Here is a 25,737-nt window from a genome sequence, read left to right as displayed (position 1 = left end):
GCAAAAAACAAGAAGCAAAAGTTCTGCTCCATTCTCTTAATGCAATAAAATTTTTAAACGCCTAGAAACGTGCATATTCCATACCTGAACTTCGGGGCACAATAAAGCGAAAGTAACACAACCTTCTAGTACATCTTTTATTTGACAAGTTGCAAGTGCCAGTCAAGTGACACTTATCAAACAAAAAGAACAGTCTATATTACAAGGGTGTAGTGGCACCTGTTCAGGCCACGTAGTGGTACAGGTTCGGGTTGTCCTTGTCCCTCTCCAGGTAGTCTCGGTCTATCAGACTCTCGATCCTCTTCTTCAGGTCTGTGGGCTGCAGCAATGCATTTGGACCGCATTCAGAAACCAAGGTCACGACCAACACAAACATGCCGCCTTGATGAAACTTCGTGATTTTTATTGTCACTGCAACCGCCACCCACTCAATACAAACTAAACTATTCTTTTTTTTTTTTTTTCAGGAAAGGAAATGGCACATCTCACTTATCGGTGGGCACCTCAACCGCACCGACAGGGAAGGGATGTACATAGTGAGAGAAGCAAGAAGAGTGCTCTAGTGGAGGGCTCCAGAATAATTTCAGCCACCTGCGGATGGATCTTCAACGTGCACAGAGATCGCACAGCACACGAGCACCTTTTGCATTTCGAATGAGACCACTTTCTGAGTTTCTTTAAAGGGGCTGCGAAACACTGCTTGGGGGGATACCGGCTATACTTCAGGTGGGTTCTTTATGTCACACAGATGCTGACTTATAAAGAATTACAGGAATCGATGCACAGGAACGGGAGTTATTCAGTGAAGAAATTTCAAAATACAAGCAAACAAAACGCTGCCCTCAACTCGATTTCGGCGGGGCTTCCCACTCCTATTTCGCTCTCCCAATGACTGCACCTGGCGCAACCAATCAAAACAGCCTACCAGAGTACGTCGCGGAAGTTTGCACTCCACGGTTGCCTGCTCTCTGTAACTCGTTCTTGCTGAGACTGGCAGCGTCGTTTCCATGCCAGAGCGCCCCTGGTGGTGTATTTTTATTTTACTTGCTTTGCAGGGCTTTTATCTAAGACAAACAAGTTTTTGTGGATCTAATATAAAACGCAGACAGGTGACAAAATGTGTCTCTATTTATTCACATAGTTTGCAGTATATTTACTGTTTGTCCGATCATCAAGCTCGCGCCAGGTGATGTCATATCCGCTGCTAAAAACCTGCCACTGTGTGGCGACACCATTAGAGCCATGAAGTTGTTTTTGGGAGGACATTAAAATATTAAAAAACAGAATATATGCGGTATTACCGACGCTAATAGCACCATTATAACTCACTGTATGCAATCAACAGGCAAAAACAGTTAACTAAGATTGTGTTTCTGGGCCCCTTTAAAGAGATAGGCTTATTTGAGATAACGGCAGGATGTCGTCCTGAAGGACCATCACTAGGCCTGCTACTCGGTACTGGGTAAGGGGAAGAGAAAGAGGGTTATGACCAGTGAAGGTGAGGACAGATGGGAATATATACAACCACATCAGGAGAGCACCTTCTCACAACCGCGAGTTGAGACCCATGTTGCACAAGAAACAAAGAAGCGGCCGCGTCGCCTGGAAAGCTTGCCAACTCTCCGGCCAAGCGCACAGTACAAGCCCCCCCCCCGAGAGGGGCCTGTTCGCGAAATGCACCAAGGAAGCAGCCAAAGCCAGTTTTTCTCGTGAATACATAGCTTGTTTTGTGCCACCACTACAGCAAATGCATGTAAATAACCAGTCATTCATGGTGCATCGGCATCGCAGAGTAGAGCAGCACACGATGCTGACACACTGCCAAAGAATAGGTCACAGCTTTCGCTCCGCGACCAAGGGAAAACCATCTACCACACCTTACTCATGGATTCACTAGTGTATCCATGTTTCTTCTTAACTGCACAGGGGTCAATTCGTAGTCGAACAATTATGGACAACAGCTCAGAACATATACTGCCAGCATTTTCCCTTTTTTTTTCAACTTCTTGCCACTGGGCATCATCAACGCTGTAATTACACTAGTTCCTGGCTTCATTTGCACAAGACCGGCAGATACCGCAGCGTTGACAAATGGAGTAAAATTAAAAGACTACAGACACCAAATTTTGGTTGCGTGTTCTTCAAAATGAAGGGCAAGGCATTAGTAAATATAAATTGTCATGTGGAAGTCACCTGTACCTGATAAGTACATTATAATTCAATTTCTTATGGTGTTCCGATTTCAACGTTTTAATGGTGCCTATGATGTCACAACTAAGTTTAGGTCACCCGAGGCATACAACAACACTGGCATTAGAGTTGCTTGTCAATTCGTTGTCATTCTGACTCTTGGGGCAGACTAGTATAACTGTGAAACAAGACAAGCAGCAGCAATTATAGAACAGTTTTTATGCCTCGTGAGATATGAACTCAATTGTGGTGTCACAGCCACCATTCGGCTATTAAAATCGAAATCTTTATGCATCTTGCGTCTTATGCATCATTTTAATAAGAAGACGAGCAACAAAAAAATTGGTGTCTAAACTCCATCAACAGGCTTTCACACGCCGAAGCAACACCAGGGCATGAAATGGAGCAGAGTTCTGGATTAATTTGGGCTAGCTAACATCCTTCACTGCACGCCCAAATCTCAGTACACGTTTGTTTCTGTATTCGGCCTGCCTGTTGGTTCTTCTGTAGCACCTGACCAGCACGGTTGGACACACTAAATCTCATTGATTTCCCCACACAAGCCCTTCTTTTAGTGCGCGAGCATTAAAACCCCCGATCTCGGGTCTGGCCTAGGCGGCAGGTGAGCCACCTAGGTCACGTGGTGGTTAAATTAATGATTGGTCACTCAGGAAGAGCAACCTGGGCCACACAAGGCCGACCACTGGAAGCACCTGCCATAAGAGGGCAGTGGTGCATCACCTAGCTCACAGCAAAGAAGGTGTCCCACACCTGATCGACCAGACAGAAAATACAGTGGGGCATAACTCCTTGCAGAACTTAGGCCATTATAAAAAACTCAGAAGAGACCTTTCAAACAATCTACACCGATAATCACCAATTTATCAGCAGGACATTCTGAATAAAAGAGCTGTTTTATGTAGCATGACAATTTGCAAACGGAAAACGAATGAGCAGTGTGCGAGCCATTAAATGCATCCAGCATTAAAAGGCGAATGACAGGAGCTAAATCTAACACAACCTGCTAAGGCTAACTTGCTCGACTGCATCCAGTACAGCACCGAGTCTCGAGCATAAGCAATGTGCGGTGTCTCTCGGCATACCTTTGTTTTTGTACCTTTGCTTGTAAACCCTTACCTAACATTAGCAATGAAACTGTATTGACAGCTGCAACAAAATCATGCCCATTGTCAGCACATCAAATCTTATTAGGAACTCCTAGAACCTGATGTTCCAATCGAAGACGAATGAATTGTACAAGTTTTGTAAAAACATGGTTCTGATACCATCGGGTACAACCACTATGCACTCTTCTGAATCATCTGAAGCAGCATGGAAGTTCATGTCTGCCAAACCAGCCAACCATTGCTGATGTGTCGACAGAAATAGCTACTGAAATCACTGCGCTCATTGTCACTGATATGCAAGAGAACATAAGGGCTCGTCGCACTGCTTACAGCATGGAAAAATCAAGACTCAAGAGCAAAGCTCGCCACACCTTGTCGTAAACGCAGCATCTGGGGTGGCACTCAAAAGTCTGCATCACGTCCTCGGGCGCCACAAGGAAGCTTGGAAGATATGGCCTCATTTGCATTTGAGTGGAAGCTGCCATTCCTGTTTGGCATGCCTATTTGGAATTAAGGTAGCACTGAAGTCAAAGCTGCCACTCTTTGTCCATTTCACTAACTTTTGTTGCGCTTCGCCTGCAATATGCTGTGCCACTCTCTGATTTCAACCGCAGATTTTACTGTAACAGCAAACACCTACCAGTCATCAACATGTATGGCACATGCCTCTCAGTCTGAAGGCATTACGATGAGCATCTCTGCTCACAGAACACATTCAGCAGCTACATCCCCTTAACAACAACATTCATTTCGCAATCATTCAGTCACTGAATCATATTTGCATGCCATTTCCAGCCTCAGGCATGACCATACTGATGACAACATGAGACACCAAGGCATCACCTTGGAAAACCGTGCCAAGACAACGAATACAGAAACGAAGTTAGTACAAGCAGTGGTAACTACAACGAACAGGTCGTAGCATGTCTTGCATTGACCACTGCTATGTGCCACAGCAGAATATCCTAGAAAGTCTATGCAAAACTACGTTTTTACCCCAAGTACCACAGCAGCGCACAGATGGCTCTTATCAGCAGGAACGTCAGAGCATGACATGAACAATGGAGAAAGAGCTGTGGCTTACCTTGACAGGGAACTTGAGCTGGTCGTAGAGCTCAGTGATGAGCAGGTTGTGTGTGAGGCTCTTGCGCATCTTCATGATGCGCACCACTGCAGCATCAATCTGGTACTGCCGATCCTGGAAGACTCGCTCCTGTGTTGAGCTCTGCTCTTCAGGTGTCTCCCGCATCTGCACCTGGTTGATCTTGATGCGGAAGAGGCGGTTGCGGAAGTCAGCGTTGAACACGAACTGGTCACCATCCTGCACTTCACGCCCTCGGGGCTCCTTCTGCAGCACACGGGCCTTGCCACATGCCAATGACTGCAGTGTGCGCCGAAGTTCGCCATCTTCCAGTCGAGTCTGTTCACTCAGCTCTGCCAGACCAATGGGACCTTCCGTTTTGTTGAAACACAACAGAACCAGAGCCTGCACAGTGAACACAAGTGTTGACTGCAGCTGAAGGCCATACACACAAAGTCTGTTCTGAACAACCCTGCTGCAAGACATTTGGCTCCTGTTCCTCAAAGACATTATAAAATTAGTTCAATACAGAGAAAAGCAGAAACTGTAGAGCTAGACGGTCATGAAAACTTGAAGTTTTCTCTTTTCTTCATAGTCTCAGCTGATCAGCAGACCTAATCACTCTTGTTGTCAACGTCTGGGTGCACCGCATCATGACACAACACACCTGCGCATGTTTGGCCTGGTCCCACTGCTGAAGAGTGGGCATGTACAAGTGCATCTGTGTAAGCTGCACTCAAAGATGAACAATGACATCCTTAAGGGCCTGCACCATTCTTGCCCACAGGTGGTACTGGTAGTGCACTGACAGCACCCTCTCATGGTGGTTACTGTAACTACACACTAACCAAGACGCATTAAAGCACGGCATGGGGAAATCAAAAACAGGTGCGAGAACTGAGTAGTACTACTGCCACTGAGAATAAATTTCCAAACTGACCCTACGCACAGCTCAGACACCCACCTGAAAGAGCGAGACCTGAAGTTCCTTGGGACCGCCTGCCCCCGGGAATGAAGCCCTGAGTACACAATGGCCAAGGCTGGGCTGCCACTGAAGCTTGCGGCCTGAGTGCTTGGCCAGGTAGAACCGGCGAAACAGTTCCTGGTGGCGCACCATGGCTGCGGGCAGGGCCACCTCCTGGGGCGGGTAGCTTGGCCAGTAGCCCATGGTCAGCACACTGACCGTCAGCTCGAGGCGCTCCCGACGCTGCTGCTGCCGGAAGGCCAGCATCAGCTCCTTGCTCAGCTCCATGTCACGGAACATTCCCTCCAACTTCGAGGTGAACGCCGCCCCACACTCCTGCTTCAGCTTGCACAGCATCGACTTCTCTGCATCCACTGAAGCACTCTTGCCCACAAGCAAGCGCTTGGCAAGGTCCTTCTTGTAGAAAGCCTCAAACACATCCTTGCCTGCATCAACAAGCGTCCTCATGCACACAATGGACTCAGCGCACTAGTGGTGTTCTGAGCAACAAAACAGTATCTCCAGGCATTGCCGTCAGGTACAATGTTATACGCTCAGGACAGGGTCAAAGCTATGATCCCCAGTCATGGCAGCCACATTTTGACAGAGACAAAAGCAATAATGCCCATGTGCTGAGGCTACAGAGCACATTAAGCTACCCTAGGTGGTTAAAATGAAACAAACTACAGCCCTCCACTCAGTCCCACCTCATTGTGCAAATGTAGCATCAGCACATAAATATGCATTAATTTTTAGACACAAATTTGCTTTTCAAGGCTACTGAAATTTTCCAACAGATACACTCGTGCAATAAAGTAATGGCCTTTTTTGGTAACGTTTGCCAGCATTAACTTGTTCACATGCCACGGACACAAATCTACTAGGCCCAAGGAGTTGACCACATCAAAAGCCCATTTTGCAAAGCAACAAAGCTAAGCGTACTAGAGTAGAATTCTGCTATCAACACATTATGCACCACACATAAAAAGTGGGTACATACTCGAGTAAAATATAAACTTAAACATAAAACAGCACTCAATTATAAGAGAAATGGCTCACAACCTTCCTGCAGAAAACCTAACGTCTTCAGCCTGCAAGATCAATTGGGGCACAGTGTCTATAACTGAAATGAAAAGCTACAGCAGCAACTATGTACACCTCAATTCTTTGTTTAAGGGCACAGGGTAAGGTAAAATTAGAAAAAAAAATTTTTTTTTTTTCTTTTGCAATTTGAGAAGTTCAATTCATGCTACACATGTTCCATGAGCGTACTTTCCACAGAAAGCCATATTTCGGACTGAAAAACGCTTTTTCCGAAACCAAGTAGTCAGCGGCCACGCCCCCTTTCCTGATATGCTCCACATTTATCTCCAATTTTTTCAGCCAAAAAGTCCACCACCTGATTTCAAAGCTTGTCTGAAATCAGCTACATATAAAAAATTGTTTGGCAACTATTATTCAGCTGTCTTTTTTAGCCAAGACAATCCTGAGACGGTGCGCACGTTGTTTGCACGTTTCTGCAACCTTCATGCAGCTGCGTCCGAGTGCTTTCCCTTCCGATAAGTATTGTACTTTGTGCCGGTGTTGGTTGTTGTTGATAAGTTGAGATGCCGAGGGCAAAGAAGGCCTTCGTCAGGCGTGAATTTCACGGCAACCTTTACACTCATCGTGAAAAAGCAAAAGGATGTCGCGACCTAATGAGACGCCAAACGCCCAACGCGCCAGCTCCTTGTCATCGAAGCTTTCAAGATTTTCTGTGCGCTTCGAGGAAGAGGATGTGCCACAGAGCGGCACAGAATATGCCTTAATGGACATAGACGGCATTTGTGCCGCAATTACACAGAGTTGTGTGTGTAGACAGTGCGGTGGAAGTGTTGAGCTCATCGAAATTGTGACAAAGCGCGCGTGTTTGTTAGGTTTCGGACCCTAAGAATGGTAGCACTGGACGCTGTTATTTAATTTAATGACAGTAGCATCGCCCGGGACAATGTATTGAAGGCGTGTGGATTGAACCCAGGGCGCAACCCCATCAAGTGGCTGAGGGAAGCTGACCACAAGCATGTACTTTGCGCACCGAGCAACAAGACAGCTCACAAAAGAGGCCCGGCAAGCATAGCGACAAGCCCAAAGGCGAAAAATTGACTGCGAGAGTGACTACGAAGCAGGGGGCTATTAAACCAATTACTATTAATGTGTTTGTGCGAATAAAAAATTGTTTTTCACATCTTTTTTCACTTTAGGCTCAATTATCTCAGAACTGAGTATTTTATTACAAAGGTACCATTATTTCCAATGTCTTTTAAGACAGACAGCTGATTTTCTTTTGAAATCGTCTACATAAGTGTTGGCAACTACTGAACTAGAATTAACAAATTTCACTCAGGAGTTTTTCCGTTTTAAATTTTCAAATGCCCTAAGAAAGCCGAAATTTATGTACTACAGGTAGAAGTTTCATTAAAAATCAAATTTTCAACACATTTCAATTATTTTTGTTCAGTGAAAAGTGCACAAAATTTGGAACAAAATGATATATATATTATAAGGGTACGCCTATTAGTTGGTGAGAAACTTGTACCTGAAAATGGCCTAAAATGCATGGGAAGTATAGGGCTTACCCTGTGCCCTTAAGAAGGTGACTGTGCAGACTATTTCAACAGTACTATCTGCATTTAGTTGGGTGTCCCCCTTTCTACTGCATTCACAGAGCATGCAAGTCAGGGTTCCTTTGTGACAGTAGAAAGATTAATTAGATAGCACTTGACCTCAGACAGTGGTGGCAAAAACCGCCACTGTCTGAGGAAGAGGGGAGGCTGCACAAACTAGTAGCCGACACTCGTGCCCATATCCCACCCTAAAAGTTGGAAGACTTTATTTACACAGAACTCACACTTCAGGAGCCCATCGTTGATGTTTTGTAGACGGCACCCATGGAGTGGAGAAGGAATAACTATCAGAGGTTAGGCTAAATGCCTCTTTCTAAGCGAGGTTATTGATTAAAATTCAAACATAACTTGTCCATCAATACTTGGGAGGACAGGGCAGTCAACCAAGTGTGTGAAAAATGTCTTGTTCCCGAGTGCCTGTTACAGCAATGCCTCTTATAATGGGATTCGACTGTACGTCTTCTCTCACACTCACCATGAATGAAGCGGAATAGCACCATAATTTTGTCCAGCAGCCTTTCCAATTCTTCTTCTGTGGCCTCTTTGTTTCCTGCCCTGAGCTTTGAGTCCACGAATTTGGCTATTAGCAGGAGAAAAAAAAGAAAAGACACAGGAGCAATCAGAAGGAAGTGCTCATGCCTGCTTCTAAAGCTCAGTTTACCCAGAGAAATGAGCTACCACTCATCTGCCACCCGTGGGCTTCCACTCACAAGCAGCAGTTTGCACTTTTGAAAGCACTGACTGAATCTTGAAGGCACCTTGAAGACATTTTTAAGGGTTTGCGCTGATGGGGATTCCCACCCATTCAAATGCAAACAACCTCAATGGTGCCTCAGCATTAGTCTGAATATTCATTTTTTTCATAAAGCACTGCCAACTGCCTTTTGGCAGTCAGGTCAAGCAAGTCTGAACTTGTAAAGGTTCCATTACAACATACTACACAAAACATACCAATGAGTTCAGCTGGCTTGTTTGGCCTCTGGTTAATGAAGTACTCAAAGGCCTCCTTGAGTGAGTTGACAAACTTCTCGTTACGATGGAAGCAGTGGTTTACCACCTGGTCCATCTGGTCTTTGAAGTCTAGAAGTTCCTGGACCATGGACCTGTCCCGTTCTGGGTTGCTCACTATTACCCGACCACGTTTCTGCAATTTGAGGTACAAGGAATTCCACATCAGTGCATGCCAAGTGCCGACACTGAACACTTCCAACATTTACTTGCAAAAACAGCGGCGGTACGTACTGACACCGTAGCAACATTTCCCCCCAGAGTTAGTCGAGTATAAGCAAAGTTAAATGCATTGGACTTCAGCGGGCCTACATAGGCAAGAAGTTCAAGAACACTACGATATGACAAAAACTAATGCGATTCTGAGCAAATGCAAGAAGTTCGTGAAATGTTACTCCAAGTGCTTCTGTGTCACAAAAGATAATGTCAGACCCAGGTGATGGCAACAATAGCATGAGCACTGCCTAAACAGATAACAGCTTCAAGGGACACTAAAGGGAAATATCAAACTAAGCAAGATGGGCAGATTATTCCTCTGGAATACTACCGACATTTTTCCTGTGCAAAAAGGTGGCTGAGTTGTGGAAAAAATCAGGGACGAAAGTCCCAAGACCCTTCCCCATTCACAGTGCCTGCGAAAAATGAGCACAGTGACATCACTTCTGTGATGCAATTGCAAGGGAGCTCTCCAACAAATCAGAAGCACCACTTCCAAAGGCCTGAAATGTGGTCAGAAGCTGAAACTAGCCTGCCGCTCAAATCAGCCGGCTCGTCGTCAAGGTGGAAAGTGCAGGCCACCTCGGCCCACCCTACCGAACGGCAGATGCTCTCTACTACATTGTGTGCACCTGCGTCTCGCTGCCACACATGTACAATAGAAATAGGCTCTGTGGGTGCAAAACAAACTATGTGAAGTTATCGAAGCCATAGTTCGCAGAACAACAGAACAAACTGCTGACTACGCTCACGCATACTGATGACAACAACGTGAGCGTGTGGCCTTCTGTGCATTGTGTGCTGTCTTAAGTGTACACATGTGCTTCGTGGGATCCCCAAAAGTATGCAAGCAGCAGTAGCACTCCAAAGGTATTTCATTCAACCCCCCATCCTAGTGAAAAGTAGCATGTATGATCGCAGATGACCCTGACCCTCGTGATTGACTCTGTTGTGGTTGCTGCGATTTCTTTGCTCATGAATTGCCTTCTGTGGGCTGTAAGCAGTAAAGTACCAGGGTACGTTTTGCCCAACTGTAGTCTGCTGCCTGCGACCTATAGCTGTCGACAGGGAATGCATGCATAATCTTGATGGAAACACATCAGGCGGTTGAATGTTTTTCTCGCATAATCGTGTGTACCGTAATGCCAATTTAGCTGAATAACTCCTCTTGATGCTACAGGTTCGCAGTAGGAAAGAGCACTGGAATGAAAGGTGCTAAAATCAGGCCTTCCATACCAATGCCTATCATACTGCATGCATGATGACCTGTGCTGAGAAAATTTCTTTAATGAGCCAAATCAGATGTGACAGTGCATGAATGAGGTGACCCTCAGATATTTTATAGCATATTTCAAAGCATTTTCACGTTTCCACTGTGCAGAAAACATGAAAGACCACACACTCCCATTGCGTTTCACACGTTAACGACGTGCATGCATGCGTCTGCGAGAGCACTTAAAAGAAAAAAAAACACATTTTGCAATTTCAGAATGCCCACACCTGCACAAAGTAGCCGATTCGATGGCTGAGGTGAGAATGAAACGGCTGCATCAGCCGCCTAACAAGCACAACACAGCGTAGATGCCGTTCAGAGCTTGCAGCGCACAGAATGCGAGGCAAAAGATTCAGCACTTGTGTTTGCATCTACTCTTCATCGTCTGGTTTGCACTGTTTTATTTATGAGACACTTTGCATTCTTTGCTACGCTCGCCATGCTGCTTTCCTTGTATATCGGCGGCAATTGCCCATTAACGGTGAAATAACATTCCTTAAGAAAGCGCATAAACCTGTCGTCAGCCAAAGTTGCAATAATCAGCAAGTGATGGTGCCCCACATACTTCACTTTTACGTGATTTGCTGGCTTATGAAAGCTTTTTTCGATAAAAATGACATTTTCTACAAAGTGACGCTAACCTATCGGATCAGCCTGACTCTGCATTCCTCTTTAGCGCCCCCTTAAATTTCAGGTATTTGTTTAATATGTACCTTTTAGTACCTCAAAACATTTAATAAACCTCATGTTCACATTTTGTGCATACTTTGAAATTTACAGATTAAACCAGCACAAATTCAGATAAGCACCAAACCAAAGACAAAAAGCAAAGTAGCGAAAAATCAAAGGTAAATCAAATGTTATAAATTGCTAAGGAAATCCTTTGTCTTTATAAAAATGATATCTGCACCCCCTTCCCCGCCTCACCTTCCCTAACCTCCAACAATCTTAATGCTGAGAAAGGAAAAAGTATGAAAACTTGTGCCAAATGGCAGCATCACACCACAACATGGATCCAGGGCCGGCAGTAAAATTGTGGAGATATTCATTTTAGAGTAATAATGAAGTGAACGCACAATCAATATGACTGCTAAAAGATATATTTTTTTTTTTCCTCTGATTTTTCCTTCACACCTTGGGTAGTGGTTAATACTTGGTTATTATACTGCAACCTGCACTGCACTGAAAAGAAATGTGAGCAAGCCTTTCAAACTCATGAAGCCATGAGCAAGACTTTCCATTTGTATCAAGGAATTGCTCCATATACTATTAGCAAGTAAATAATAGTTGTAGTGAACATTCCATCAGCTTTGCCAGTATAGCAGGGCAAAAGCAGCAAAAGCAAACAATATTTTATTCATTTATTTATTTATCGTACCCCTCAGGGCCAGAGGCATTACAGAGGGGGAGTGGCAAAAAACAAGAATAAGATTAGAAAATACAGCAAAGAGACAAATTTAAATAACACCTTAGTATACAATGCTAGCTACAGCTTCGAGGAACATCTCATAATTATTGATTCGGCAATATCTGTGGGAAGGTGATTCCAGTCGCGCGAGGTACACGGCAAAAAGAGGTATGCACAACAGTAAAAATTTCCAACAAATACAGGCCACAGTGGAGCCCTGGGACCTTCAACTACATCACGATAGCTCTTCTATATTTAGACAAGGTGTAACACTACTAAGTGGAATCAGCACATGAGAATGGAGACATGCCAAAGCAAGCAAGCACACACCTTGACATAGTGGTTGAAATGTGTGCAGAGCATAGGCAGCCCATCCTTGACGCGAGCGAAGAGGCTGTACATAAGGCCCAGATCTCGGTTGTCGTCCAGCAGCTGGTCCAGGCCCTTCTGCAGGATGGGCCCCAGGTGCTGGCCCAACAGCTGGCGCTCCACACAGCCAATGAGGGCCTTCCTGTGTGCACACCGGAATCATCGAAACCATGCAGCCGAGGTATGAGTGCATGAAAAGATTTGTTGCACTGCCGAGACAAGTGACATTCTGCCTTTCTGCACCAAACTCTCAAATAAGATGTCTACATTCTATGTGCTCATCAATGCTTGGGCATTCAGGGGTCGCTTTCTTCAAACTTCACTTTCCTTTCCAAAAACTGCAGCAGGCTCTCTGATGAAAACACTATGTCAACAGACACGCTTGTAAGGGCCACTTGAGCTAGTAAAGCCAGTATGAAGTAGCGTGGAACTAAAAGCGATGGGAATGATAAAATATGTAAGACCCACACATTTCAAGAATATATGAAACCTCTACTGGCCTCATAGCCTTATCAATAACCGTCAGATGAGCTCTGCTAGGAACCCGTAGGAACTGCTAGGAGCCCTGTTTAAGAACCCGTAGTTTCCTAAATAACAAGCAAATGCCTTTTATAACAATCCAGAGAGCAATGTCAGGTGCAACCTATTGCCGGCTGCAGCAAAGTAGCTACAATAATTTGAGATCATGCCCTGGCACTTCAAGAACAAGTACTCATTACTGATTCTAGCCAAACTCCGTAAAGCACGCACTTGGTGGAGTGGTCCAGGTAGTACAGAAGGCGCTCCTGCTCCTCATTCAGGCGTCGCTCGACGTGCTGCAGGTAGGCAGGCACCTCTGCCTCCTGGAGAAGCCGCTGGCCCTCTTCGCCATACAGCCGCTCTGTGGCCTCCAAGAAGCGCCCCTCAAACACCTCCCCGTACATCTGCACATGGTTTCACCAAGCGGTGAGATGCTCATGCAATGCTTACAGGGCAGGGGGAACCAGCAACGTGGCATACAGGCACAAAGAAGGCATTAGAAGGAAGGGGCAGGGGAGATTTTTGCACATCTGTTTAGGGGACACTGAAGACCAATTGAAGTTGTCCTGTATAGGCAGATTACCGTGTTCTGATGAAAAAGAGAATGCTTTCACCGAAAACAACTTTTATGAACAAACACCTTGTTTACAAACATAGAGAGTGCTTGCAGACACTGTATAGCTTGCTGGAGCCAGCTGGGGGTATCTCCTGCGTCACCATCTGCTATGGTGCACTTATCATGCCGTTTGAGAACTGTCGTTCATGTAGAGCTGCCCAGTCTGTACAGTTAAACCCAGATATTTCAAACCCCCATATTTCAAATTACTGGCTATATCAAACACAAGATTATACCCTTGAAAATCCTACATAAATGCACAGGAAAGCCACACTGTATAACTGCAACTTCGCCTGCAATGAGCAATTATGCTATTTATAGTGCACTGGCAACAGGGTTAGACATCTTATGACAGGCAGTGGCTAGTTCCAAAGCACCGTCCACATAGGCTTCGGTGAAAAAAGGGTTAGACCTAGCAACCAACACCTAGTGAGTGGGTGACGGGTGGCATCGCTGCAATATAATCTCGGCTTATAGGTTACACATAACCTAGGCTAACTCATTTTTTTTACAACTATTTCGTGATCCCTTTCAAGTTCGATATATCCAATTCAACTGTATAGTAGTTTGAACAGCCATGTATGCGAGCAAGTGTAGTGCATGTGGGAGCACATCCGGCTATACAAGAAACCTGCATGATTCGGAGAAGCACCTAGTTCAGTGAGTGCCTAGAAGCTGTGGAGGGTATGCCTAGCATCCCAACACTCATTTATCATGGCATTTTAAAAGGATATGAGTTTACAAACTGGTTTGCATAGTCATGCTCTTCCTAAGAGTACTCGCAAGTAATTAATGAATGGTTGCCTCCATAAATGCACTGTGAAAAAAAAAAATATTTTGGAAAGCTTTGTTTACATCTGCTCACTCTCGCCTTGGTATCCTGAACCGGGGGTACTTCCATCATGCACATATATTATATTCTTTGAAAAAATGGCAGCTGTGAAATGATATTTCCCGTCTGCACATTCTGTTCTGGAATGTACTCAGCTTTTGTCAGGAAAGAAACAACATCGCAGGTGCACTGCAATACCAAAGAAGTGCTTTGAAAGCTTTTATTCACATGCATTCCTATAGGCCATATTCCCACCTGTTACCCACAGCTTAAGCCATAGATCGATGTCGGCCTATAACTAGAAAGACCCTTAAATGAAACATAGGTACCGCCGCCAGCAGTCATTTTTGCAAACAAACTGTGGCAATGTCAAGGCAGTTTCCTGTCTATGAATATCTGAGGCCAGGCTACACCGCCATTCACTCCCACGATTCATGCCCTTTTCGTTATCAGCGTCACAAGTTTTAAATATGTGCAGAGAAAAAAAAAAAGAAACCTTCCATTCCTAAATCAAATTTTCTCAACAATAAACACATTTCTTGCCACTGAGCAAACAGCAACATATACACAAATGTAGTCACAATGATCCAAACGATCCATTTTCACTAACAAAAATTGGAAGAAGTGTTCTCGGTGTCTCTTTAATCTTGAACACTTGCACATGTTTTCAGGCAGATTTTTTTTCTTTACAGTCATGCTGTTTAACCCTTTCACTGCCGGGTTTTTTTGCTCACCGCTGCACACTCCCGGCCGCGTTTTTTTTTGCGTGTTAGTTTCCTGGAAATGTTTTCTTAGTTACGCACTGGAATGCTCTGCAGCACATGCAGAAATTTTTATTCAGGATAATCTTATAGATATTAGTTGTACTGAATCAAATGTTCCAGCAGAAATCTCGGCCGTTGGATTTCCTCTTTTTACGCGGATTTTTCGGTGGCAGGGGCTCTTCATCGCTGCCATCACTCGACAAGGCACTTAGGTGGGGTGCTTCCTCGTTGTCACTATCATTTGACTCCGAATTCATAAGCAGTTATCAATTTTCTTCGTCCGTCAAAGCGCGGACGCATGTGGCACGCTGTATCGCCATGGCTGCTATGCTGAGACCAAAACCACCAAAACGAAGCGATTGATGACATGTGCACTATCTGTTGTGTAAAATTTACCCTACAGGTCCTATGACTTTATGGGGCCTGTCCGTAGACGGCACGACATGCTTGCATCATTATTTTTTTTTACACGAGTATTATCAGGAGCGGCAGGGAGTGAGTTAAAAAGTCAAAACGAGTTCACTTGGGAGAAGCAGGGGATGTGCATATGTGGTCACCCGAGTTATCTCGGGAGCGGCAGTGAAAGGGTTAAAGGGACCTCCTGTGGTGCACACAACCAAGTACAACATAAGCGAAAACTCCTCCATTCAGCTGCTAGCCAATGAGAGTGTGATCTAGGTAGCCTAGGCCATCAAGGGCCATAGGCCTAGTGAGTAGGTCGGGTTCCATACAGCTATACTCTCACTTCTCTGCCCAGAGCATGCCAAAAAGGTTTTTTGTAACCTTGCCTTTCATTCCTTTGTTGAGAGCTTGCGGCAAGACCACATGATATACAACAGTTGTGTCCTACACCAGTAAAAACATATTCAGGCCTGGCTATCAAGCAGAATGTCAGTGTTCTGTCTCAGCACCACTTCCCAACTGTTCTCTTACATGAGTACATCCGTCTTGAGCAGCCAGATCAGCCGTGACGTGCTGCTGCAAAATGACCCACATGTTTAAAATTTTTCCTTCGTCTTGTATGTTTGCGTAATGTCAAGAGGCTAGTTAGCAGGGCAGGAACGATCTATAGCAAGTCTAATGCACAGGAGTACCGCCTATAAGATTTGTTAGAGATCTAAAGGCGAGACTCTCGTGGATTAAAATCGCATAGCAATATCTTCAGAGCTACCTTCAACGAGGTGGCATTTTGCGAAACATACATGTGAATAATTTGTTAACACTTCAGTTTGGAGTGGCTGCTATACACATGCCTGTAAGCCTCTATTTTCCCAAACAGCCAACGAAAATGAGTGCGACTGACTGAATGAAAAGACAAGTGATGAGACCTTGATGGAGTATTCCAGTTAACACAACAGCCTTTCATCGCACAGACAGGAAGCATGCTAAGCAGACCCGCATCACACAGAAGACACTGCTAACAAACATCAACCTCATTTTTATGGAGCTGTTGACAGAGGACACAGTGCAGTTATTGCATGGAGCTTACCTGCAGGTCTGAAAGCATCCGAATAAGAGATTTCAAAAGGGAACGGTCGACTGCATCACCACCCCTTTCCCGTTCAATCAATTCAAGTAGGCCATCCACAGTTCGGCTTTGCACACTGGGATTGCTGGCTATGTGAGTGCGGAACAGCTCAAGGCCTGCATCCCTGCACACAGATAAGGTTAGGAAGGAATAAGAAATAAAAATTCCCACAGTTGCAACAGGTTCTTGGAATAGGATGGAGGTAAACATTCTCAAAACAGAAACACAGTTGTCACACACACATGCGTAGCAAAATCAACAACTGCAAATCACAAGGATTAACAGCTAGTGCTGACCATCCGCATTGCCACCAGTGTAATCACTGTTACATTTGCTGTGCCAAAACGAGTACACGCAGTTCGAATCATTCATTTCAATGCATGAATTTTCGCTTGGACAGTAAAAAAGCTTTAAAAAAATGTTAAATAAATAAATAAATCTTTTTGATGACAGCACTGGAATAGTATACTAAAAAAATGGTTAGTTTTAATGTGTATATAATATCATCCAACAACTGCAAGTGGTGATGACCAGGTTATTCAGTCTGGCAACATTTGGCCATGGCTGAGCATGTGCATGCGCAAGGTGGCAGAGGTTCAAAATTTTGATTCTCAAGAGGAAGCAGGTTTTCAAATGTAACCCTCCAATGTTCATGATCAAAAAATGCCACACGCTGCTTGCATTTGCATCTGCAAGTTTCTCCTACCAATAATCTGCCACAAAAGGGCTCAGCTGCTCAGCAGATCGGCACAACAGAGTACGCTAATATTGGGCATGATTACAGTCTCTCTAAGTGCAAGCGGAAAGTGTACACACTTTATATGATGATTACTTTTCAGGGCAAACAGTTTCTCACATTAATGCTTTTCACACAGCAAACATACAAAAAATTCTGCAGGCATATGACACACAATTTTGAACTCAAAATCACACGCCATGCCTTTTTAAGTCACATGCTACTCAGTGCTACTCACCAAATAGAAGCTACCGCAGCATTTTGAAGCACGTATGTCCGATCCAGAAAAAGAAATATGCTTCGAATCATAATCTGGAAATGTAATGATAATAAAAGTTAGCATAATATGACTCACCAGAACACAAATTATGAGCCCCATAGTACACAGAAGAAACTACAGCTTACCATTTGTTGACAATGTGATTGCCAGCATGCGTTCATAAGCTTCAGAAACAAACTGCTGTCGAGTGAGTCTGTGCTATGAAGTCAAGGATGTGAACACACAAGCACCAAGAATACAAGCAACAAAACCCTATGTTGTTACATCTAGCCTTGGAAAACCCAAACATTTGTTTCGTGAAGATCAAACTGAAACTGCGTTGCTACACCTTGGGCACAAAACATACAAGCAAACAATTGCACACACAAAAATTAGGGACAACACACACATAGTTATAGGAATAAACGGACCATCCTAAAGCTTTGTTAACACTGATATTTTACGCTCACAACTTGACAACTTTCTGAATGATAACTGACAAAAACTTGCCAATTGCATCAAACTGCCCATCACAAAAGCAAAAACTGTGGCCATCGTTAATTTGTACAAAAAGGAACAACACTGCTGCAATGTCAGCATAGCAAGCTGCATATAGAAGAGCCCAGTAGCTGTAGTGCACAGCATGTGAAATCTCCACTGTGCAGCAGACAAAGGCTTCAGATGTACCCTTTTGATGCTTCATAAAGTTCACGTTTACTGCACCTCGCCTAACATTCAAAGCACTCATGCCACTGCTACATTCAGTACGGTATCATTAAAGGGACACTGAGGAGAAATTGAAGTTGGCTTGTATTGACAGAATACCAGCTCCTGATTACAAAAACGGCACTCATACTGACAACAAAGCTCTTGTAACATAGAAAAGAGCAAGAACCAAAATACAGGTATCGCCGCCACAGGCCAAACTCGCAAATACAAGCGTGATGAGGTCATAGGACAAAACAGTGTTGCTAGAACCAATGGTTCTAGAAACACTAGAACACGAGAAGCCACAAATCACTGAGGCGCAGCCAATGCATGCGCAAATCTCCTTGACGGCGCCAGATGGCGCCACGTGCCCGACACCTACGCGCGCGCCTGAAGCATCGGGACCAATCAGCGCCTGCTCATCCGCAGTAGGCTGGCTCCCGGTATTCCGCTAGTGGTAACAAGGTACACGGCCATGGTACACGGTATGCTAAAGCTGTCTATATGCGAGAACTTCGTTGGCGACTTCGAAAACGATATCCATCGTAACGCTGGCAAAACGCCAGTACAAACGTAAGCGAAGCGACTGTAGCGACGGCCGCAATAGATGCCTTCAACGTGCAGCCGGCGGTAGCTTTCTTTTCGGCTGCTGCTAGGCCGCACTGCTGGCCGCCAGAAATCACGGAGTCTGCGTTACGTCATGTGACGTCATGTTTCACGTCACTTAGTCCTGTGTCGTCATAGGAGAATCCCAAGTTTGAATCAGAGCGGCGGGAAAAACTTTTTCAACTTCGAATCCAAGTTTCTTAGAAATAAATGCATCTTTCGCTGCCGGCCAAGTGGCAACAAAGCCATGACAAGCCGAACTATCGGATTTTGCTATAAAAAAAATATTAATAGTGCTCTCCTCACTGTCCCTTTAAAAGTTTTCTGCAAGTTTTCTTGACCGGTTTCACACAGCCCTGAATATCTGAAATATTGTTCCACCTGAATTCACTTCATGAAGTGCTGAACATAATAAACTACTATTTTTTTTTTTTTTTGCCATATCCCCTTCAGGCGCAGTGTCCATATATGTGGAAGTGAAGTGAACACTATAAATGGTAATCTCACTTGTACAAGGAGAAACTTCCACAGACGTGCATGCAATACAATGCGATGAAGTTTAAAAATATTTCTGAAAACAGATATCCAGTCAGGCGTGTGAAATGAACGTAGGAGTGTTTTTTTAATGGATGGCCTCTTTTTTGGCAGCTCTGGTATGGCTCCAGAGGATGAAAATTTTAGTTTGCTTCCTTTGCTGTAAAAAACACTTTAAAGTGCCTAGAAAGTGTTAAATATTTTGCATAAAGACTTATTATGATAGGAATTGGCGGAAAGAAGTATAAATGAGACAGAAAATAGTGCTGGGTCGTGATGTAGATTATGAGGACCCGACAGAAAATGCATAATTAATCATCGGGGAAAGTTGAAATTTCTTCTAAACACTCCAGCACACTTCTTACAAAAACCTGGAATTATGAAAATTTTCCCTCAACTGGATCATAATTTGCGTCTGCAGGAGATATTGAAGAAAGAACAGCAGCTTAACCAAAAGCATTCTTTTTAGCATCAGTGAAGTCTTCACATAACAGCACAACAGATGATGCGAGATTTATATAAAAATAGGGAATGTTTCTTTTTTTATTTGTGGGGTAATTTTTAAGGCTGACAGATCATTTGTTACCGGTGGCATGTGGTTGTTTTTTCTTCGACTTTCTAACAAATTACCTTTCAGCCTTAAATTATTACACTATTAATAATCCATTGAGAACACCATAAATAAAAAAGAAATATTCCCTGTGCTCCTTGGTTTTGGTGACTGTTTTTTCTCTTTTTTTTTTTCATATGTATGCCATAACGAGCTCCTCATTTCTCTTCTCATGTCTGCTCAATTGATGCAACAATAGTTTTTCTCATGACACAAACAAAGGCGCCACTCAGTGCACTACCAATGATGCATTCTCTGCAGCATAGCTGCACAAGCGTGACTACACAGCAGCAAGTAAAAGAACTGTGATGGCCAAAATAAAGAACTACCCACATTTGCATGCAACTCAAGAATACAACTGCAAATGTCCCTCAAAGAAGGCCTTCCCACCAATGCCATCTGCCGTTGTAATGAAGTTGCAGTCAGCCACCTTGCACCTACTGGCCATCAGTGGAGCCACACTAGAGAAGGTTCAAATAAATTCATTTCATTTACTTACCTTAAAGACCCCTTTAGGGTAATTGCATAAGGGGTAGGGTAATCACCAAATCTTATTATAAATTGTAACTATAATATATGAACTTCAATGTTGGCACTGAAGGAGGATGGGCAGGTGATAGCAGCAACCGAGTGGGATAGGCCATCCCAGTTTTGTGGAAACGAGGAGACGAAGAAGGTTACGGTACAGGAGTGTGAAAGAGTAACTTGAAGGGGACAGCCAGTGTGACAGGATATGAGTGGCGGACGTGCACAGGTAGTATATGGTTTCTGACAGAATGAGCTGTAATAAAATTTATGAAAAAGAGACAAAAGTTGCAATGCGGCAACGACAAGAAAGACTTCGTAAGTTGAACTGCGATTACAAGGACAGCACACTGACTTCTTATGAATACAGGGAGTGAATGAAACAGGCAGCGAGATTTTGGACGGCTTCAAGAGTATCGATTAGATATGCTTGGTGGGGGGCTCCAAATGGGGAAGGCGTATTCTAATTCTGGCCTTGCAAATAAAAGCGAGTAAATGACCGCAACATTGTGACAACACGTTAATGGCCACACTAGCAGCTGCAAGGCGAATGATTTCGATAACATAACATGACATGACATGGCATCAGATAGAGGACCTCATCTGAGTGCCATGCACTGCTCCGTTCTTGAGCTGTATCTATCTATAGCTTGTTCTCGTGTCACTTCCTTGACACATGACCCACGATAACTTTCGCACTACAGCCTGCGTGACAGTGCACATTTTATGTGGTTGCTGCAGTGGGCCAGCGGTTATGGTACTCTGCTGGACCCAAAAGACACGGGTTCGATCCCAGCTGCGGTAGTCGAGGCCCATGTCAGTACACGTTAAAGAACCCTCGGGCAGTCGAAACTGTTCGGAGCGCTCCACTATGGAGTCCTTCATAGCCCGAGTCACTTTGAGACGTTCAACCCCATAAACCAAACAAAACCAAGCATTTTCATGTATTTGAAGTATCTTTTCTGTAATTGTATTCTTTTTATAAAATAAGATGTCATTACTGGCTGCATACAAGATGAGATAAAAAAATGTGAGCTACTGAAACTGCTTGACTGTGCCTCACTTCAAAATTCTAATGAGAAAATCAAAGTTGGTTGACAACGAACTGTTATACAGGTACCACCAATCTCGTGGTACACTGACTTCAACCATCAAAAGCGCACACAATTGTAGTAAAATATGGTGAGCGATGGAGCTGTACAAATGCTTCAGCATTCAAGAACTCAGGCTTCACCTGCAAGCCTTCCAGTTGTAGCGAAGTTTTCATTTATGAGTCTCGTTAATCAGGGTAATGTGCATTCAAAATAAACCAAATGATAAACAAGAAGACAGTTCACCACTTCGTCGTAGTTAGCGACGACTACAATTTATATTTAAAATATTGTTTATGATGACTCAGCACCATAATTGTCCTTACTTTGCCACATATTACTGAGCAACCTTTGTGGGCATACAAACAAGTACTGCATCGGAGTGCCATCGCACCATAACGAACCAGTTAGTTTCAAACAGTGGCAATGCTCTGTTCCCAGGCAAAGGATATCTTGAGAAAGTGCCGAGGGCTGAGCGGACGTGCTGCTCGCACAGGGAGCGGAGGTTGTCATAGAGCTGGGGGGCCATCTTGTGTGAGCAGAGGTTCTCCACAGCCTGGTACAGTTCTTCCTGTGACGTTGATATGGGCTGCGACTGCTGGATGGCCACCACTGCCCCACGCAGCTGCGCCCATGCTTCCTCGGCGTACCTCTCAGGCAGCTGGGGCCGCTCTGTGCCAGTTGGCAAGCATAGGCACAAACAGAGTTGCGCAAGCCACCGTCAGAGAGCTGCTGAATTACCCCTACGGCAGGGAAACCGGAATACTTGTTTTAATAGCAACTGCACTGGGTTCACGGCAGCCACAGGCTGCCAGAATGTCAGACAACCTCGAACTGACTGCACCAGTAGTGGTTTGTGATGACACTTTCATAATGAGTGCTGCAGGGCAGCTAGAGTTCAAACTACAACTATGTGGTCAAACTAACATATATTTGAACTTGTTTTTAACTTCGTTTTTTCGAGCTGTTTCTACAAGTTCAACATGAACCAACTATCCCAAACCAGAACAGAACATTAACTGACACATAAAGTGGCTGTGCTGGAGGGTCAGCAAATACAAGATTTACGTAACAGAACAGGACCACGAGGATGTTCACCTCTTGATACACTTAAACGAACTGAAGATAAATTAAAGTTGGCCTGTACGGATAGACTAGGGCATTCTGACAATGAGAGCACTCTCACCAAAAACAGAGCCTTTATAACCTAGAAAAGACCAAAAAGCGAAATATAGGTGTCGAAATCGCCGGCCAATTTCGCAAGTAAATTGCGTGCATTAGCATGGAATCCTGGCGCGGACCCCTGCGGCTATGCTACAGCGCCATTCATTTCAAAAGGGCAGCATACAGTCCTTCTTAGAAAGGACATCACGAGTTTGAATCGAGTGGCGGGAAAATTTTTAAATACAAGTTTCTCAGCCATAACTGCGTCTTTTGCTGCCTGACAAACATCAGCATAGTTGGAAGGAGGCAAAGAATCATCTTTTACAGAGGCAAATAATTCAGAGGAGGAGTCCTCGTTATCCCTCTGACACATCCCCATGTAATCTTCAAATAATTACGGAAATATGCCGTTCTTCTTTAAAGCATCAAACAACAAAGTAACAAACAAGCCAACACAAAGCATTCAGAAAGCAACAGCATTAATCCCTTTCGATAATGAGCAAGCCTGCACTTGGCCATAAACTGATCACCAATAGTATTTGAGAGCAACTCCTCCTCATTATTCCACTTCCATAACAGAAACATGAACGAAAGCAAATTTCCCAAATTTCATCATGCACTGTTCAGGCTTATCTGGTGATTTGTGAAGTGAATTTTGAAGGAGCAGTTATGTCAACTGAAGCCTAAGAAATTCTTATGTTCTGCACCAAGCGCTTTTACAGCGTTTTTACAGAAAACACAGCATATGAATGTATGAATGATGAGTATCGAAGGTTTGCGTAACTGTTTTTGCAGTCCTCTTAGGAAGTCCGTTTCATATACAAGCTCAGTTGCCAAGACGCACTGACCACTAAAGCCCCAAAAGCAGAACATCCAATGCAACGCACTAAAGCTTTCGCGATGCACAGCTTGCCGTTATCACACATTTTACTATTGCCTTTGTTCCTGTTATTCAATGACTGAAGACGGCAAAAAGCACCTGGCAGGCTAGGTAAGCTCTTTATATAGCTAGAACATTAGTTGGAAAGGGCTGGAGCACATCAAGCCACTGACAATTCACTCTTCCTTTTTCTAATCCTGTGAAGGGGCAAGACTTCCGCTCTATCACTTTTATTCACTAGATGGCACTGCTCACATCATTATTTTGTACTCACAGACAACTCTTTCCTGGCTTTTCACCCCTTAGATAGCGACAATGTCGAGCCCAGGATTTAAAACTAATGCACCAATGACTAGTTTAAAATAATTATGGCACTACCATCATTCTACATGCACGTGACTAATAGTGGTTCCATAAATGCAAGCACATAGGTAGTGATAAAACTTTCTGAGTTCGCAGGCAAGTATGCTCACTTCTCCTACCTGCTGAACTAAGCATAAGCAGTTTTTTCAATGGGAAAAAAAAAAAAATGCTGCCTAACAGACATTCCAGCTAAGCTCAGACTCATCCCAGCATCCTAGCTTTGTAAATACCAATACATGCAGAAAATTGTCCTGATTTCATCAAAAGTATACATCTGTCAAAAGTTCAGTCCAGTAGCCAGATTTAAAGTGACAGCGGGCACAAATGGCCACACAGTGGACGATGCAACAGAGATCTTGACAGATGTCTCACCATGTTTGGCAGCTATGAACATGAGATGAAAGCAAGGAACTAACACTTCTGTTTGCTAAAGGAAACCGAGTACTTCCACAGAGTCAGGCCAACGCTTCCTGATTAACCATGGTCACTGTGCAAACACGCACTGGTGGAGGAACAACACAAGCACGCAAAACTAGTGATTTTGATAGCGCAAGCATAAAGAAGCACACTTTTTTTAAATTCATGCTACAGCGTTAGAGGCTGGGGTTTTTTTAGGAAAGTAGTAGTTGATTTCGAAAACAAGGAAATAATCTTCACCGCTACGAAGCAAGTAAAACAGATGGGTGCCATCAGCGCACAATCAGCTCAGGCTTATTTGCGACACACACCAGTAACAAACCGCAAGCGCAGCTTTCCGACAGACCTCATAGCAACATTGGTAACACAGCTCCGCTTCCTAGTACATATTTTTTCTCTCTAGAAACGCTGGCAAAGTGGACCCGCAGGAACAGGTCAAGTCAAGAGCAATCTTCCACAAAATTTACTGATAATCAACACTGCAACCTTGTCAGAGCGTGTTCTCCCTGCGTCTTCGTGGTGACACTAAGGGGGTCCAAGACTGTAAACATGCAACCTTCCCACCTGAACTCGACACCCTAACTACTCTTTAATGCGTATTACACAAAACACTAAAAGTGGACGGGTGGGCCCCAGCGGTAGGCTCGCCTACGTTCGTGGAAGGTGCGCATTGGCGATAGTCCGAACGCCCGCTGCGGCTGCAGCAGTCCTGACGGACGGCGACAGCGTTTATCGCCCACCACTGTGACAGTGCCATTCGAAGTTGAGGCGACCCGAACAGTGATGATCATTGAAAGTGTTGCCCTTCTTTGCTATGCGAACGCCACCGAGAAGTGCGAGTCACCGAGGAGAGATCAAGCGCGCAAGAACCGAAAGGCGTCCGTCGGCCGGACGACAACTTTGTGGGCTTACCGAAGTTTTTGATGACCAGCTTCTTAGCCGAGTTGGGCTTGTTGTTGGACATCGGCGAAGCGGTCTTCTTGACGCCATTGGAACCCGCTAAAGCCGAGTACATGACTCTTTTGGTCGTGTCCGTCATCGAAGATGCCCTTTTGCACGGACGCTCCGAGACGGACTGGTTCCCCGACAATTTTCTCCGCCTGAAAACCGACTGGTCGCCTGTGCTCGGCTCGTCACTGGTGAGAAAGGTGCTTGTGGCTGACATATGCGCACATAGCTCCGTGTTTTCAGCGCTGCATTTATTTATTGCAGGCAACCGGGCACACGCGAAATTCCACTGCACAAATCAAAATAGAAAATTCAAAGATGGCCGACCAACTTTGAAG

The 25,737-nt window shown here is 44.4% G+C and overlaps 1 protein-coding gene across 1 annotated transcript; it reads right to left on the bottom strand.

Moving 5' to 3' along the window:
• Positions 1 to 123: 123 nt before the first annotated feature.
• On the bottom strand, positions 124 to 25,736 carry Cul4 (cullin 4). Its single transcript, XM_089543695.1, has 12 exons — positions 25,364 to 25,736; positions 22,080 to 22,299; positions 17,700 to 17,769; positions 17,533 to 17,606; positions 16,520 to 16,682; positions 13,050 to 13,222; positions 12,261 to 12,441; positions 8,977 to 9,169; positions 8,501 to 8,605; positions 5,363 to 5,808; positions 4,402 to 4,803; positions 124 to 319 (listed from the first exon to the last, which is right to left on the bottom strand). Exons 1-12 carry the CDS (start codon positions 25,614 to 25,616, stop codon positions 224 to 226), a joined length of 2,376 nt encoding a protein of 791 aa, XP_089399821.1. The 5' UTR covers positions 25,617 to 25,736; the 3' UTR covers positions 124 to 223.
• Position 25,737: the final 1 nt, after the last annotated feature.

This window comes from Amblyomma mixtum, chromosome 5, assembly GCF_055824585.1.
Source record: "Amblyomma mixtum isolate Tamu chromosome 5, ASM5582458v1, whole genome shotgun sequence".
In the NCBI taxonomy this organism is placed as follows: domain Eukaryota; kingdom Metazoa; phylum Arthropoda; class Arachnida; order Ixodida; family Ixodidae; genus Amblyomma; species Amblyomma mixtum.
This window is presented reverse-complemented; position numbering and strand designations above follow the sequence as displayed.

What these genes read in the sequence shown, in the direction of transcription:
- Cul4 (XM_089543695.1), bottom strand. Translation starts at nt 25,616, where the DNA reads ATGTCAGCCACAAGCACCTTTCTCACCAGTGACGAGCCGAGCACAGGC. An exon ending in GCTGGTCATCAAAAACTTCG is followed by an intron (nt 22,300 to 25,363) that starts GTAAGCCCACAA and finishes CAACTGGCACAG; the next exon opens with AGCGGCCCCAGCTGCCTGAG. An exon ending in GCTGCGGTAGCTTCTATTTG is followed by an intron (nt 16,683 to 17,532) that starts GTGAGTAGCACT and finishes ATCTGTGTGCAG; the next exon opens with GGATGCAGGCCTTGAGCTGT.